General features: G+C 36.9%; 1 protein-coding gene across 1 annotated transcript; it reads left to right on the forward strand.

The window, feature by feature from the left end:
* The first annotated feature begins 15445 nt into the window (after positions 1–15445).
* LOC110932098 (dynamin-related protein 4C) lies at positions 15446–18267 on the forward strand. Its single transcript, XM_022175456.1, has 2 exons — positions 15446–16025; positions 16835–18267. The coding sequence occupies exons 1-2, from the start codon at positions 15446–15448 to the stop codon at positions 18265–18267; spliced, it is 2013 nt and encodes a 670-aa protein (XP_022031148.1).
* The last annotated feature ends 204 nt before the right edge of the window (positions 18268–18471 follow it).

Genomic DNA, 18471 nt, shown 5'->3' on the forward strand with positions numbered 1-18471 from the left:
CCCACATTGAAATCGCATGTTGGTTTTTTGTAACAATATCGCATGTTGGTTTTTTAACATGCGATTTCATCAAAATTATCACATGCTATTTCACATCGCGTACGTAAAGCCATTTTGTACTGTACACTTTCTCTCTCTCTCTCTGTATATATATATATATATATATGGGAATGTTCAAATGAAAACCACTAGTTAACGCTAAAACTCGAAAACTAACAAAAAAAGCCTAAAAAACATACCAATTTTTTTTTCATACCAATTTTCGATATTTTAGGTATATAAAAAAATTTTCAAAAAAAAAATTGTAGTGCGCATGTGTATGTATATGTGTATGTGTATTACACATGTGCACTAAAAAACAATTTTTTTTTTGAAATTTTTTTTATATACGAAAACTAACGATTTTTAATAAAAAAAAATTGAAAAAAAATTTGTGTGTTTTTTAGGCTTTTTAGTTAGTTTTCGAGTTTTTGCGTTAAAAGTGGTTTTCATTTGAGCTATATATATATATATATATATATATATAATTTTGTTTTATATCAAGGGAAATCTTGTCACTTCACACCCATTTAACTAAGAAAATTAACCCCATCCACGTTCTGGACTATCCGTGAAAGGAGAGTGCAAAAGTAGTTGGTGATTATAGCTGTAATTTTAGAAAGGTGTTGACTATAGGTGAAATTTCACCAAACCACGGGACTATCTGGGCATTTCTCTCTATTTCTTTTTTGTCGTTCAAATTGTAACTATTTGGATCATACTTTGTTAACAACGTTAATTAATCGACAATCAGACATCTCATATCCAACAATCTCTCACTTTGATGATTCATCGATTAACTGACTTAATGTAGACAGTGGTGGACGCTTAGCTGCATCTCACTACCCCTAGCAAGGTATAGTGTATCATATTTGTCAACTGATTCCTTGTATTCAAGTAACTGTTCACTTAATAAGTATTAAGGGCATGGTAACCTAATATGTTTTCCTTTCAGAACTTCCGTTAAGTTAAATATGAGACATGGATCAAAGTGCATTCTCATATATTGTTTAACTATTCTTGTTTTCGTTCTCTAATTTTAAGTGGTCTAACAAAATACTCTTAGTTTGAGTGTGACCATGCGTTTTACACAAGTTCACATCAATGAAAACGCTAGAATGTCCAACTACTCTCTTAAACGAGAAAAAAAAATTCCTTTGGCAACATAAAACTCCCATTTAACTTCAGGTTTATTCTCAATCAAATACCCTTATTACTGCCTTGCATAGGTACAACACTAGATAAGATCAAATAACAACCTTTGGCTAAAGTTAGTTCAGGTATGTCCCTTGGGTTAAAGGATAGAAGGATCATACCAGTTTCTAAACATCTTATGACTAAAATACATGAAATTGTTTTAAAGCAAGTAACGTCCAAAATCATTCTCAATTGAATATCTATAAATATTAGATCTCCACACCCTGAGCCTTTCATCTCATCTCATGAAACAACCAATCATTCATAATAGTCTTAATTCGGATTCATTCCCATGAATTTTACCGACTACGGACATTTAGAATACACTATCCAAGTGTTGGATCGACGTGTGACCCGAATGAGTCGTTCAGAAGAGTTTTGAGTCAAAATCAAAGGCGGAATCAGTGATTCTGACTTGATACAGCTTGATTCTCCCTAATTATCTTCTTATTAATGATTTCAAAGCTTTTACAGATCGTTTGACAAACCGGCAGCACCTCGGCTCTGAAATCGGAAAGTTACAAATGAACCAGCAGCTTAGGTATTTATAGGCCAGGTATTTCGCATGAACATGTTCAAACGAAATACTCATTTCGTACGAAACCAGCATTGCTATTTCGTGCGAAATCACTTTGTTTCATTTCGTACGAAATAGCTCTTGCTATTTCGTGCGAAATCACCTATTAACATGCAAAACCTGATTTCTATCCTGCTGAGCACTGGTTTATCCTATCTAGACACAAGACTCTATAAAGACGAAGTTAACAGACATTTATGCACCAACAGACTCCCCCTTGGATGTTGACGAAGTCTTTAGCCACAAATCTTTAGTCTTTAGTCTTGATCTATCTTCCTCTTTGCCTAAAATTGTCTGACACTGTAAGCTTTCTTCAATCTCTAATCTTCAAACTCCCATTTGAATGTTTATCCAGAATGTAGACTTCCTCTTTCGAAGACTCCCCCTTCCAATAAGCTGGGACTTGTATTCTGGTTCAATCTTTACACAGACTTTGCCATGGAGATCTTGTTTCTTGTTTCTCAAGAGTATAACATTACAAACTATTGACATTTAACAACTTTTCTCGTTTTTATCAGTTTTAATAACCCACTTAAGTATTCAGGTCCAATTTAATGACCCTGAGTACTCAATTTGTCTACCAAATCCAACTTAATGACCTTGGTTGATCTGTGACAGAAACAAAACTGATTTTTGTTCAACATTTTAAAACATTATTCTGAAAATAACAAGTTTCAACTTAATGAACTTGTTTTGACTTTTCAATTTCTCGGGTTAAACATATTAAGCTCACGACTCATCTTCCAGCTCAGAAACTTCCTGCATCTGCTTCAAACTTGCGAATCTGAAGATCAGCTTTCCACTTTGGTTTGACGGAAAATAAAGCAGAAATGTAAAATCTTTTTGGATTTTGAATAAAGTTTCTAAACTAGAATGCAATGAAATCTTTTTGAGTTTTGAATGATTAAACTGAAATGAAATGCGAAAAATGTAAGCTATTTACAAACATATTTTTGGTGAGCGTGTTAGGGAATCATATCAGCAATTGACAAGCTACTAGTACCGTTAAGCTTTAATTTCATACTCAGAATTAAACAATTCGCTTAGATTGTCGATATACTGATCCTCTTAAATTTTTCTCGCAAATTTCAATCTATTCAGGATACGAATTTAGTGTTTTAAGATCTTGACTTATACGCGTGTACCATCTCAGAATATACTCCCGTATCCAGACCACTATATTCAGTCTTACAGGTGAGTGCACACTAATGATATCTGTAAAGGGGTAACTGCGAAACCATGAGAGCTCAGGCTAGAACTTCCGTTCAATCAGAGAGATGATGGCTCGACTTTAGGTGGGTTCCCTTTAGGGAATCTTTTATTTCAACAGCACATGATTAGCATTTTGCAATGTTTCATCATTTTTTATGCTGAGAGTAAGCTTTAAGAATAAAGCTAATGCAAAGCATTATACGAGGACTAGGCTATGGCTTCCGCAAAATCAGAAGTCCTGGTATAATACCCCAGATATCATCACGTACAAAGACCTAGTATGTCAGAAATAGCGTCTTTCAAACAAGATTTCAGGGGTTACCTATATATCCGAGAGATGTTCCCCACGAAATAAGCAAGTGATGATTTATATTTATATCCCGAACAAACCTACTAAGTGTGTAAAAACCTATCGGCACATCATCAACGAGACTGTTTAACACTTTTAAACTTTACAATTCTTTAGCATACTGTAACTATCTAGCTGATGTACTATCATTTTCCCTTTTTACACAAGCTCTTTTTCAGTTTTCTATTGTTTTTGGATTTTTGAAATTTTTTACTGTTTTTGTATTTTCTGAAAATATAACCTAACTCCCCCTTAATACCAAAACAAGTAAAAAATCGACAAACCATTGCAGATTGCTTCTCAACATCATCTATAGTGGTACCTTCATCTACGCCAATGATCTCATCCGACACCGATAAAAGTTTCATACCGTTCAGTTTTAAAATATATTTAAAACGAGTTTTATCAAACGCTTTGGTATGTAAATCAGCTTTTTGCTCGTCAGTGTGGATTTTCTCAATTCGTACCAACTTCTTTTCGAAACAATCGTGAATGAAGTGATGACGAATTTCAATGTGTTTCGTTTTAGCGTGATGTACAGGATTCTTTGTTATATTTATCGCTGCCTCATTATCAACAAAGATAGGGGTAGTAAGAAATTGCTAACCGTAGTCGTGCATCTGTTGGTGGATCCACAAGATCTGAGAACAGCAGCTGCGAGCAGATACATATTCAGCTTCACATGTGGATAAAGCTACAGAGGTCTGCTTCTTACATTGCCAGGTGACCAAACGTGGTCCGAAAAACTGACAACCTGCAGTTGTTGATTTAACGTTAACTTTTTCGCATCCGAAATCAGAATCGGAATACCCTTCGAGCGTAAAGTCGCCTTCTTTTGGATACCACAACCCCAGTGATGGAGTTCCTTTCAGGTAGCGCAATATCCGTTTCACAATCACCATATGCGAAGCTCTCGGGTTAGACTGAAATCTTGTTGCGAGGCAGGTAGGATACATGATATCGGGTCTTGAAGCTGTTAAGTACATCAGCGAACCGATCATGGAACGATACATTGTTTCATCTACCTTCTCTCCGGTGAGATCAGGGTTTATCCCATGGTTTATCGCTAACGGGGTGGAAGCTGGAGTAGATCCTGACATCCCAAATTTCTCTAAGATATCATGAACATACTTCGTCTGATGTATGAAAATTCCCTCGGGCAGTTGATCAACCTGAAGTCCCAAAAAAAATTTCATCTCACCCATCGATGACATTTCAAATTTCTGCTTCATAACTCTTTTAAAGTCTTTGCACAGATTTTCATTCGTTGACCCAAATATGATGTCGTCCACGTATATCTGAACTATCAGAAGATGTCCGTTGACCTCTTTGGTGAAGAGAGTGGCATCCACTTTTCCTCGGATGAAGCTGTTGGCAAGTAGGTGTTGAGACAATGTCTCGTACCAGGCTCTCGGGGCCTGGTGTAAACCATACAGCGCTTTGTCCAGTAACTAGACCTTATCTTTGTGGATTTGGTCGGTGAAGCCCGGTGGCTGTCTGACATATACCTCCTCTTTTACCTTCCCATAGAGAAACGCCAATTTAACATCTAACTGATATACTTTAAATCCTTTCCACGATGCAAATGCTAGGAAGATTCTGATCGCTTCCAGTCTAGCAATGGGAGCATACACTTCAGTGAAATCTATACCCTCCTACTGACTAAAACCCTGGACTACGAGTCGAGCTTTGTTACGAATAATAACCCCGCGATCGTCTCTTTTGCACTTAAATACCCATTTGGTGTTGATCTTCCTGTGACCATCAGGCAAGTCTACCAATCTCCACACTCCCAATTTCTCAAACTGACTAAGCTCCTCTTGCATCGCGTTGACCCAAGAATCTTCGGTTAGTGCTTCCTTATAGGTTCGCGACTCAACCTGCGAAATAAAACAACTAAGTGAAAACTCAGTTTGTAACGGAGCAACTGTAGAATAAAAACAAGTAAGGCCTTGGTCAATTTGTCGTCTAGTGCAAACGCCTGATTGTAATTCTCCAATAATCAACTCCTCTGGATGGTATGAAAGAGTTCTCGGCATCACCTCGCCTGGAACATCTACCTCGCCTTCCAAATTTGTGACATTTTGATTTGCATCTTGTTCACCGACTGGAATTGTTTGACTTGAAATCTGGATCTGCTCCCCCTCAGAATCTGAATCACCACGATCGAATATTAGTCTATCATCAGATTCTAGATTATCATTGATTGTCGTCTGATTATCAAGAGCATGTTCCTGTTCTGAAGATTGCTGAATATCATCATGTTCTCCAGCATTACTCGAACCTGCCTCATCATCATTTGAAGTTTGACGTGAACGTCTAAAAGGTTCTGCAGGAAACCTTTCTTGAGATGACTCATACTCTCTCAGAATATCCAACTCATCAAAGAACTCTGGTTCTTCTTCCATATCAAACGAATCCCACAAAGTGTAATAATTGAATCTCCATGAGTCTCCTGGATTCTGTGGTGGCATTGTATAGCCTTGACACTCAACATCCTGTGCTTCGATGATCTGCTTCATGCTTAGAACAAAGACTCGTCTTAGTGGACTTGAATAACCCACGAATATACCTTCGATGCTCTTTGGACCAAATTTACCAAAAGGCTCTAGAACAGTGCAGGGAGACCCAAACGGTTCCAGATACTTCAGGTTCGGTTTGCGGTTGTTGATCAGCTTGAAACATGTCTTGTTGAATTTCTTCACTGTAAGAACCCGGTTGAGTGTATAGCAAGCGGTTGACACTGCTTCTGCCCAAAAATTGACTGGTAGCTTTGAATCAGCAAGCATCGTCATGGCCGTTTCAATTACCGTCATGTTCTTTCGTTCAGCTACTCCATTTTACTGTGGAGTGTAAGGAGCACTAAATTCTTGCAATATACCTCTTTCATCACAATATTCTTCCATCTTTTTGTTCTTAAACTCAGTACAATTGTCACTCCTGATTCTTCTGATTCGAGTTTGGTACAAGTTTTCAATTTTTCTGAACAACGCCATCAAACTTTCAAATGTCATCCTTTGTTTTCAGAAATGATACCCACGAAAATCTGGAGAAATCGTCAGTTACTACGCAATGAGCCTGACCCGTGGTAGTAGTAGTAGCTACGCTCATGTCCAACACGTACAGATCATTGACTCTTGGTGCTCTCATGATAATCCACTCTTCGGGAACGACAAATCCTAGTTTCAAAATCAAACATTCTTTGTCTGTGAAGTGCGTTGTATACATACGGTCACAGATCTGAGATATGCTCAGAAGATTGTTTTCAAGCTCGGCGATGTAGTTTACTCTTTCAAACGTGACAATACCATTTGATAAAGTTCCTTCACCAACTATTCTTCCACCTTGGTTGCCTGCAAATCCCACATATCCTCCATTAAACCCTCTAACATCGTACAACAGGGTTTTCTTCCCCGTCATGTGCCGAGAAGCTCCACTATCCATAATCCAACGTGAAACGGATCTTGGAAGCTCCTGCACATGTCATAAACAATTAGTTAGATTTGGATGCCACCCAAGCCTCAAATGACTCAGGTAGCTCAACTTTGATGTGAGTTTTTGTAGTGTAAAGTGGCGGAAAATTCTTGTCATTCATTTTTAAACTCTCTTCAGATCCAACCTCAACCTCTTTATATAAGAAAAATTCATCTTGAGGAGGTTGACCAGATGGTTGGTTTTTTTTACCACATTCTTCGTTTAAGAAACCATAGATTTTGATTCCTCAAGTTTCTCATAGTAATCCAAAGGAACATTCATCTTTACCGGTGTGGTAGAAGATGATTGTTTTTCCGACTCTGAAACCTTTGGTTTTGGATAACTTGTTTTCTTTTCAACAACTTTTGGCTTCCATGTTTGTTGAGGTGATGCAACCCGTGTGTAAAACTTGTCATTTTTAGTTACCACATTCTTTACAGGTTCAGTTTTGATTTTGGTGTTTTCATTTTTCAAAACTTTCTTCTCAACAACCATTGGAGCTTTTCCTTTTGCATCAACTTTCTTTTTCTGAATCTCAACAACTTCAGACTTAGGCTTTAAGTCGGTGCACTTCCGTGCAATGTGTCCAACTTGATTGCATTTGAAGCATGTTCGAGTATCAACTACTCGACTTGTGCCTTCAGTCTGAGGCTGTGAGGCCTTCTTTTCAAAGAACTCTTCATTTGATTTTGAAAAGAAATTTAGATTCTTCGTCAGAAAGTGAACTTGAACTCGAACTTCTCACAAACACCTTCTTCTCAACAAAGTTCTTGTTTTGAACATTCCTTCTTTGATAATTCTTACCACCCTGATAACCACCCGACCATTTGTTTTGGTTGTTGTTATAAAAACGCGGAGGTACAATAGGTTTTTTATAGTAAGATTTATCTTTTTCAAAGTTTAATCGTCTTTTCGAATGTTTCAAACCTTCAATTTCCGACACATCAATCTCAATCAATTTGAACACATTTCTTAGTTTGCCAACATTCACATTCTCCAAAGGAAAATCACGATCCGAATACAATTTATCAGATCCCGCCATCTTGTACATCACAAGATTAGGTTCTTCACTTAAATTGTTTTTGGATTTTGATTTCGGAATGTATTTGTCCAAGAAACATTCATCATCCTCAGTAGTGTCACTGTCAGATTTTAAAACATTTTCAACCATGCTTTTAACAACTTCAGATTGGACACTATCTTCATCAGATGATGTAGTAAATGTGACATCAATCGTGTCTGGAAGCTTAACTTCATTTTCTTCTTCATCATTTACCAACCCTGATTTTTTCTTTGAGAAATTATTTAACACTGGTGGTGGAACCTGATGATACCCAACCCCAGTTCCATCCGAGTATACACCTTCGCCTGCTTTGTTCTTCCCAATTGGTTTAGGAACGATATGTTGAAGAACAAAACTTGCGGAGTTGTAACTGTTGAGTTTCAACTGGATGCACTCATTTTCAATTTTAGCTTCTTGAAACTGAAGCTTCAACTTAGCAATCTCATCCAGTTGTTGGTTAATTTGCTCTTCTTTTACCCTAAGAACTCCTGACAGTTGCACATTTTCTTTGTTTGTTTTACCATTTCTTTCATTAGAATCTTTTACCGTTCGTTTTAGCTTTTCAAAATTTTATGAAAGTTGACGATTTTCATGAACTAATTTTTCGTTTTCTCTCCTAATTCTTTCTACATCAATTTAATCATTTTCGATTTTCTCAGTTAATTCTTTTAATCGTTCATTTAAAGCTTTTAACATTTTGTCACAGTTTAAGATCTGATCTTCAACATCTCTGACTCTTCCTGTCAGCTCTTCGGTCTTTTTACCGCTTAGGTAAGCAAGTGTACTACAAACCTTGCAGTCTTTCATACAATTTTTGCAGTCGCTCTCAATTTTAGCTTTCTTACCTGACTCATTGATTGCATCATTCTGACTAACCTTGCTTTTAGACTCAGTTCGAGAACCAGAAACTACCTCTAGCTCTTTCGCTGCAAGCACTTTGTCAGCCATCTTCTTCAAATTTTCTGCAGTGAATTCTTTTGACGTGTCAATAATCCCGTCATCAACTTTCTTTCGCTGCGACTCCTTCTCATTTTCTTTTTCTTTTACTTCAGCTTCTCCACCTCCCCACCACATTCTTTGTCTTGCTTCTTCTTCTTCAGCAATTTGCTCGGTGAGAGTTTCAACACTGACAGAATCTGGATCAACAGTTATGTTTCCTTTGGGATCTAGGTAACATTCTCTATCAGCATCCCATCTATTTGCTCTTTTTACTTCTTTGTATGTTTGATAGATTTTACTCTTCATGTACTGAGCTTGCATCTTTCTGTTGATGTATTTCACTTCTTCTGTTCTGCTATCTTTGAAAGGAACAATCTTTGTCATGAAAGCATACCCAACTGCATCTTCTTCTGGTAGCAGTTCACTCCAATCGAAACCCTCATCATCATGAATAACAGCAGGAGCTCTTGATTTTTCTTTGGGGGTATCTTCTAGCTGCTTCATTCTGGGCGGTTCAGATTTGTTTTGATGATAAATTGCTCTTTTGTAATAATCCTCTCTGAATGGATTTGAAGTATCATCAGCAGATGCATTTCGACATTCACGTTTAAAATGTCCCTTTTGTTTACATTTGAAACACGTGACCTTTGATTTATCAAAACCAAGTTTTGTGGAAGGTCCACTAATGGAGTGTCTGCCTGTAATCTCCATGAACCTTTGTGCTCTCCTGACCGCACTAGCCATACACCATCTGATATCTATCAACTCCATCTCTTCTGGGTCGATCTGATCATAATCCTCCTCGGTGAGGTTAGTGTTTCCAATCTTACCTGCAACAAGGCTCTCGTATGACTCTAGGACAGATGCTAAAAACACCATTTGCTGCTTTGCGGATTCTTCACTGAAATTTTGAGCATTCTTGAGATCCACAGCAATGTTACATTGAAACAAATTCTTTGGAACTGATTGACTTGGAGTAGTTGACGCTGACCCTCCATGATAACCACTGTTTGAACTTTCTTGATCTGATGTGTTAGAACTTTCTGCTGAGAAAGCTGTCTTAGGGGACACAGTTTTCGGGATCATACTTCCTCAATAATACAGCTCAACATTTTGCTGATATGAGGAATGATTGACTTTGTTCGATTTCCTGATCTCTAATTCATGACTCTCCAATCTTTCGATTAACAAATCAACTGTCAGTTTAATTGGTTCCACTGTGTTTTTCAGCATCAAAGCAAAGTACTGCCAGTCTTTCTCATCAGGTAGTGAGTCAAACAGTTTGTCAACCAATTCTTCTTGAGTGTACACGATTCCGTGTCTTGCAAGTTCCATCTTCAAATGCCCGAATCTTTCAATCATCTTTGACACAGATTCGTTTTTCAAACATCCAAACAAATCGAATTCTTTTCTTAACAACTTCTTTTTGTTTTTAACAATTTCGGCACTACCCACACATTTCACTCTCAGTTTCTCCCATAGATCTTTCGAATTTGTGTATTCAATCAACGATATTATGTCATCCCTCAAGACTGATGAAGTAAAGCAATGCATTTTTGTTCAGTAACATATCTTTCTACTTCATTATCTGCTATATTTTCATAATCCGTTCTTCCCATATCAAAACCATTCTTCATGCTCTTCCAACTAAGATATGCAAAAGCTTTTAGCCATTCTTCAAACCTTGTAGCCCATCTATTGTATTCTTCAATTGCCATTAGCTTGGGCGGTTTGTTGTATGTGCCATAGGCACTTTCCACACTCAAAGCATCAGAAAGGGTTTTCTTTGCACTTTGACTTGGAGCATTTTCATTTGTGTTACTTGATGTATCATCTCCTGTGCTTCCCGTGAAAGCAAAAGCGTCACTAAACGAATTCAGAAAATCATCCATCTTCAAGTACCTGAAACACTCAACAAACACTTAGAAAAAGTTTGGATTTTTAAACAACAATTTCAAACGAAATTGATTTCAAGCGAAATAAGCTTTCACATGAAATGAGTTCTTCACACGAAATACACTTTGGTGCGAAATAGATGTATTTCGTATGAAATGAGGTTCCCTGATGATTTCGTGCGAAATGAAGTCTGATTTCGTACGAAATGAGGATCTCAAAGGCTATTTCGTACGAAATGAACTTCTCAAAGTTGATTTCGTGCGAAATGAGAAACAATAGGCTGATTTCGTGCGAAATAGATGCTGACTATTTCGTGCGAAATGATGATGAGATCAGCATATCGGCCACCATTTTGTCAAATTAATCCGGTTTTTGGTCGATTTTAGGTCCAATTATTTCAAGGATTCGTTAAAACTGTGTTTTATGTGATATATGAGAAATTTAATCCATTTTGTCCGTTATATCTCGTTTAATTTTGAAAAGAATGAGTAGAAGTGAGAAATTCTGATAAAATCAAGTTGAATTGGTATGAACTCTTCTTCCTGAGCTCTAATACCACTTGTTGGATCGACGTGTGACCTGAATGAGTCGTTCAGAAGAGTTTTGAGTCAAAATCAAAGGCGGAATCAGTGATTCTGACTTGATACAGCTTGATTCTCCCTAATTATCTTCTTATTAATGGTTTCAAAGCTTTTACAGATCGTTTGACAAACCGGCAGCACCTCGGCTCTGAAATCGGAAAGTTACAAATGAACCAGCAGCTCAAGTATTTAAAGGCCAGGTATTTCGCACGAACATGTTCAAAAGAAATACTCATTTCGTACGAAACCAGCATTGCTATTTCGTGCGAAATCACTTTGTTTCATTTCGTACGAAATAGCTCTTGCTATTTCGTGCGAAATCAGCTATTAACATGCAAAACCTGATTTCTATCCTGCTGAGCACTGGTTTATCCTATCTAGACACAAGACTCTATAAAGACGAAGTTAACAGACATTTATGCACCAACACCAAGGATTTCTTAAACGTACGAAAATTGAACATTGAAACATTAATTTATAATGTATTTAACCAATAAATCAAAATAAATATATACAATGTTATTGTTCGAAAACATTAAATAATAATTAAGATCAAATTCATTCTCAAGCAAATCTAAGGCCCTATTTTCTAAGCATGCTCCTCATGTCTTTCAATAGATATAGGTTTAGTGAAGGGGTCTGCTAGATTCTCTTGGGTTGAAATGAGTAGTCTAATGTTATCAACAAGTTGAAGTTATTGTGGAAGTCGACACGATAAGATTGAATAAAGAATCGGTGTGTGAGAGTTCATATATGATCGATATTAGAGCTGTGGATAAATAAATATATTTTGGTTAGACAAACTATATTTACAATTATTTTGGACTAAGTTTTAGTGATTTATTATCTCTAGGGACCTAAATGTAATTAGCCTAAGTTTATTTAGGCTACAAATAGTAAGTGATTTAGAATTTTAGGTCAAAACACGGTAATTTGATGGCTTAATTGTTTTCATCTTATGCAAATTAATCAAAGGGTTTTATTAAAGATTTTTGTGTTCAATTATTTTTCTAAAATAGATTTTATACCTTGTTTGATCCTACAGATTCTGTATGGACTTTGTTTATAACAAACCTATAACCATGGTTGCAAAAGTCGCTAGGCGCTCCTTAGTCGGTCGGCCGGGGAGTTGAGAGTACTCGGCCTAGGCGGAGAGTACACGGGGAGTACTCGGACATGCCAAATTATAAAGAAATTAGTTTTCGGCAATTAAATATATGTCAAATAACATAAATTTACTAATATTTATAACAAAATACGTGAAATTGATATTCATTCTTTAATATGATAGGCATAGAAATTATGTTTTATTTTATTTTAAGTCAAAGTCGGCTCGAGTTGACCTACTAGATACGGTTTTGGCTGATGTTCACCGCATTTGATCGATTCCAAGTAATTAGTCGGAGTTGAAGAAAGTCGCATCGGCAACCTACCTTGTAGCGACTACTCGGGGAGTACTCGGCCTTGGAGACCTTGTTTTACAACCATGCCTATAACTAGTTAAAAAAAAACCTATATGGTTTCAAAGATGACTTTTGTTTAATTTAACCAGTAAAAAGTTAATGTTTATTATACTTTTTTGAGTCCATATATTTTCTTAGAGTTACCTTTGACTAGTTAAAAAAAAAACCTATGTGGTTTCAAAGATGACTTTTGTTTAGTTTAACCGGTAAAATGTTAATGTTTATTATGCTTTTTTGAGTCCAAATATTTTCTTAGAGTTCTTTTTTCTAATTCGAAATAAATGTATTTTTTATATAATTAGTGATATTTTTCAATATAATGGATGTTTTGCTATTACAATGTCATTGGCATTGCCATTCTAACCGAGCAATGTCGATACCGGTGTCGGTTCTAGAGAAATTGTTATCGATATTTGTTTTCTGCGTATTAGATTGATGTAACGTATCCACATATTTTTTGGGTATATCATGAATTTCCGTTATTTACATTAACTCATACCAATAGAGTTCAGATTGATGTAACGTATCCAGTGACGGACCCAGAATTTTTTTCCTGTGGGTGCGGAATCTTTTTAAAGATTTTAGACCCCTAGCTATATAAAAAAAATCGGTTCATAGCGGGTCGGATCGGGTCGGGTCGGGTCATGTAAAAAAATCGGTTCATAGCGGGTCGGATCGGGTCATGTAAAACAAGTAAACACAAACAGTTTGCAGCCGGAATTTTGTAGTCGCCGGCCGGAATTATGCTGTCGCTGGCCGCTGAAGTGAGGCAGACGGAGGGCGGAAGTCGCTGGCAAGTGGCAGCATATTTTTTGGGTATATCATGAATTTCCGTTATTTACATTAACTCATACCAACAGAGTTCCTGTTAACATAATGTGTGTTCATTTTACTATTCACCTTAAATAGGGATGAGCTACTGTACTCGATACTGTACGGCGACATGTATCGATAGCGGCGACATCAGGACCTTTACCGTCCAACCTTTACTGGCGACCCTTTAGCGACGACATGTCGCCGCTATTAGCTTTAGCGGCGCAGATCAGTATCTTTAGCGGCGACACATGTCGCCGCTATTACCCCGTTTTCTTGTAATGCGTACGGTCCAATACCGTACTGAATCGGTATGGCAGTACCGATCAAGAAAAAAAAGGGCAAAAAGTGGGTACTGAAAATCAGTGGCGGACCTAATGTAGGTTGGGGCGTAGCACGGGCTACGGCTCAACTTTTTTCCGGTAGTGTAAAATTTTATTTTTTTTTTTTTCGATTTTTATACTAAGGACACCCCTCAACAAGTACTAGGGCACCCCTGAAAAAAAAATTACAAACTGAAATCAAGCCCAAATAATACTGATTATATTAGCCCAAAAAAACAAATGATAGCCCAATAGTAATTAGCCCAAATAACCAAATAATAACCCAATAGTGTATTAGATTGTTGTGCTAATTGTGATTGTGAGTTGTGAGTATTCTTTATTTCTTTTCTTCTTGAGTTCTTGAATTGTTTAATTTCGATCTAAAAATAAAAAATAAACCTAGCCCAATCTAATATCTAAAAACTTATTGCCAATATTAATTTATAAAACCTAGCCCAAATGTGATATGCTCAATATTTTGATTCGTTAACCTAAATACTAATAACTTAAAAAAAACTAGTTTATAAAATTTAATTCGGTAAGACCACCCGTAGTGGGGCATTATTTTTGAAAAAAAAATCCAAAAAAAAAACGCCCCCCTCCCCATTACATAGGGCGTTATGGGGCAGTTTTTTTGAAAAAAAATTGGCTTGGCGTTTTTAGAACCACGCCTAAAAGAGATTGTGATGGGTTGACTGGGTTTGACTGGCCAATGAGAAACTAGCTTGCTTTTTTTTTTAACAAAAAAACGCCTAAAAGGGATTATTGGGCATTATTCCCACTACGCCACTTTTGCAATAACACCCCATGCTGACTGGACAGCCACGTGTCGGATAATGCCCCATGGTGGAGGCATTATTTTTCTTAACCACTACACATGGTCTAAGGCCTAAGGGCCTTTTTTTGGCTCACCCAGGGCACTTGAATTTTCAGGATCGGCCCCGCCCCGCCCCGTAATGCAGGTAAAAAAAATTATGTTCTATAAATGTATCGTAAAAAAATTTGGGATACCCCTGAATATTTCTTCTAGTTCCGCCACTGCTGAAAATGGTTCGGTGCGGCACGCTCGGTACCAACAGGCAACAGTTTCGGGATAGTAGCCTTTTTTTTGTCATTTTGTGGTTGATACTCCCTTTTATTGTTTTTATTAGTCGAGCCGATAACGATTAAAATTATATAGGCCATGTAGCATTGGGGAAAATCAACCAAATTATATAGTGGCGTGTTTGTATATTAAATCAAGAACTTCTAAATATAATTTAGTAGCATTGCATCAAGGGCTATAAGTTTGTCGTAGCAGTTCATGAGTCAACCCCATGAATCGAAGAGTTTGCCCATCAACCAATGAGGTGGTTTTTGAATGTCATGTGGGTACTTTTAATGGAGGTACCTGAAACGCGAACAGTTTATTTGAAACCATTTGTATTCCTTTTCAAGATGTTGAAGCCAATATAAACTTATCAACCCTCCTATCCAACTTAAACTTACCCACAACCTCTTTCTCTTGGTTCCGGCTGCAATGGATAATGCATCATTCCTATTTAACAATGACACCACAACATCCAATGTTGGTGCACTAATCCAACCTTTTTCCAATGATCAAAAACAAAATTTTCCACCTCTAGTGTCAACTTACAATGATAAGATACGTCCCATTCTTGACGCGGTCGACAAACTCCGCGGCCTAAATGTTACCCAACACGGCATTCCACTCCCTACCATTGTTGTTGTAGGGGATCAGTCCTCTGGCAAGTCTAGCATTCTAGAGTCACTTGCCGGTATAAGTTTGCCTCGCGGACAAGGTATTTGCACAAGGGTACCTCTTATAATGAGGCTTCAACATCATCCGGGTCCTGTGCCAGAATTCCGTCTGGAGTTTCAGAAGAAAACTGTTATGATCATGGAGGAAAGCCGGATATCAGAAGCCATCAATTCGGCTACGGTGGAGATTGCTGGAAACTCTAAAGGTATATCCAATGTCCCGTTGACTTTGGTGGTAAAAAAGAATGGTGTTCCGGATCTTACAATGATTGATTTACCTGGAATTACTCGGGTTCCGGTTGATGATCAACCAGAAAACATTTACGAACAAATTTCAGGTATTTTTCGCCTTTTCTAAATAAAGTGCAATTACATGCAGCAAATTGATACATTTGCATATACAGATTATTTTGTTTTGGTGATAGTGTAAGTGTTATTTTTCATCAATTTTTGGACTCATAAGTTAAATTATTATTATTATTATTATTATTATTATTATTATTATTATTATTATTATTATTATTATTATTATTATTATTATTATTATTATTATTATTATTATTATTATTATTATTATTATTATTATTATTATGCGTGCATTTATAAGTGTCAAAAGTCGAATATTTGTATTGTTGGAGCATTTTGGGCATACAGTTATGGTACATACTTTGTGTTGTAATACAGGTTCATCAGGTTTGGTTGAACGTCAAAATGGGTTCGGGTTAATACATGTTCTACAAAATGAATCCGTGCCAAAATGAGCCAGTCTTAATACTATTAATTTGTTACATGTTAAAATGGGTTATGATATAAACGCAGTCAGGTTGATAGGGACAATTAATAGTCACATGGTAGTGCTAACTCGTTTAAACCTTTTTTATGTTAACAAGTTTTATAATAGTTGTCCATTTTGTCTCGTTGTCTAATTCGGGCAGATCAAAATTAAACTGTTTTCTAATTTGAGGTTTCCCGAATCGCCCAAATCATGATTGCCACCTATAATATCGTCTTCCATATACACTTGGTAGATGTGGACTTAAAATACAAACACAACCGTTAGTTGAAGTCTTTGATCAGGACACGTGAAGCTAAAGATGTTATATTTGTCAATATTCGGTATCATCATATATGTTTTTGAATATTTCAGAAATCATAATGGAGCACATAGAGCCTGAAGAAAGTATCATTCTCAATGTTCTTTCCGCCACCATTGATTTTACAACATGTGAATCCATTAGAATGTCACAACGTGTGGATAGCACTGGACAGAGGACACTCGCTGTTGTTACCAAATCTGACCGATCACCGGATGGCCTACTTGAGAAGGTTACCACAAATGCGGTCAATATTGGCCTCGGCTACGTCTGTGTTAGAAACCGGATCGACAATGAAACATATGATGAAGCTCGAATCCAAGAAACCAAACTTTTTGAAACTCATCCTTTATTGTCCGTGATTGACAAGTCCATGGTGGGTATTCCTGTTTTGGCACATAAGCTTGTTCAAATCCAATCGGTGATCATATCCAAATGCTTGCCCGATATTATCAGGAAGATCAATGAGAAGCTTAATGATTTGGTTTTGGAACTCAACAAGTTACCCCAGAATCTTACAAGTCTACCTGATGCAATGATAGCTTTTACTCAGATCATTGTATCTTTGAAAGAAACTCTTGAGAAAATTTTTATGAGAGGTGAGTTTGATGATGACTTGGAGAATAAACATATGTGTTGCAATGCTCGGTTGGTTGAAATGATAGACGAGTTCTCAAAAGAGCTACATATGAATGCCAAACCATCTGAAAATTTTCTAGTTGAAGAGATTCGGGTTTTGCAGGAATCTAGTGGAATCCAGTTGCCGCATTTTCATCCTCAGTATGTGTTTTTATACTTGCTACAACGAAAAGTAAGCAGCATCTCCGATTTGCCTATCAGCTTTGTAAACAAAGTGTGGGGCTATCTTGAGGATATTTGTGGTAAGGTTTTGACAGATCATTGTGAGAATTATCCTCAGTTACTTGCTTCCATGAGAAAAGTAGCTCAGAATGTGATGGCAAAAACGAAGAACAAGTTTTTGAAAAGAGTTGTTGAAATGATAGAGATGGAGAAGATCACAGGTTACACATGTGACCCTGATGGTTTTAATGCTTCTTGGAACCAATTAAAGTCTACCAATTACCAATTATCAGATGCAATGACCAGACGTTCAGAATCGGCTAATATCACTGGGTATGGGCTGGCTAAGGTTAAGCATTTGTTTAATGTTCCTATAAACTTAAGGGATCAAGCGTTTAATTTGAAAATGAGGATGACTGCTTATTGGGAAATTGTTATGAAAAGAATGGTAGAGTGGTTAGCACTTACGCTCCGTTTTATGATCCAAAAAGTTGTCATTAAGGAGATGGAGACAGCACTAGTGAAAGAAGTGATGTTGCAGGGTGCTGGTATAGAAAAGATGTTGGACGAACCGCCATCCGTGGCTAAAAAAAGGGAGAGGCTTCAAAGAAGCATTGCCTCGCTTAAGGAATCCAAAGAAATCATAGAGCAAGTCATGGATGATATTCTTATCACAGCTGATTAGGATATGCATTTCAACTGCATGTTCAACTCCTTTAAGCAATCGATGGTTGAATAATGACATTCTAGTATGCTTTTTTGGGTAATTTGAACTTTTTAATTTGTGTTATGAGGATCTTGATATTTTCTGTTTTTGTTTATTTGAAAAGCATTTTATCGTACCCAAGTTTGTGCTTATTCATCTTCTTATCCAACGTTGCAAGCTATC

Source organism: Helianthus annuus, chromosome 3 (genome assembly GCF_002127325.2).
Source record: "Helianthus annuus cultivar XRQ/B chromosome 3, HanXRQr2.0-SUNRISE, whole genome shotgun sequence".
NCBI lineage: Eukaryota > Viridiplantae > Streptophyta > Magnoliopsida > Asterales > Asteraceae > Helianthus > Helianthus annuus.

Excerpts from the sequence above, each read along its gene's own strand:
- LOC110932098 (XM_022175456.1), top strand. The coding sequence starts at position 15,446 with ATGGATAATGCATCATTCCTATTTAACAATGACACCACAACATCCAAT. Across the intron at positions 16,026-16,834 it reads CATTTACGAACAAATTTCAG|AAATCATAATGGAGCACATA; the intron begins GTATTTTTCGCC and ends TGAATATTTCAG.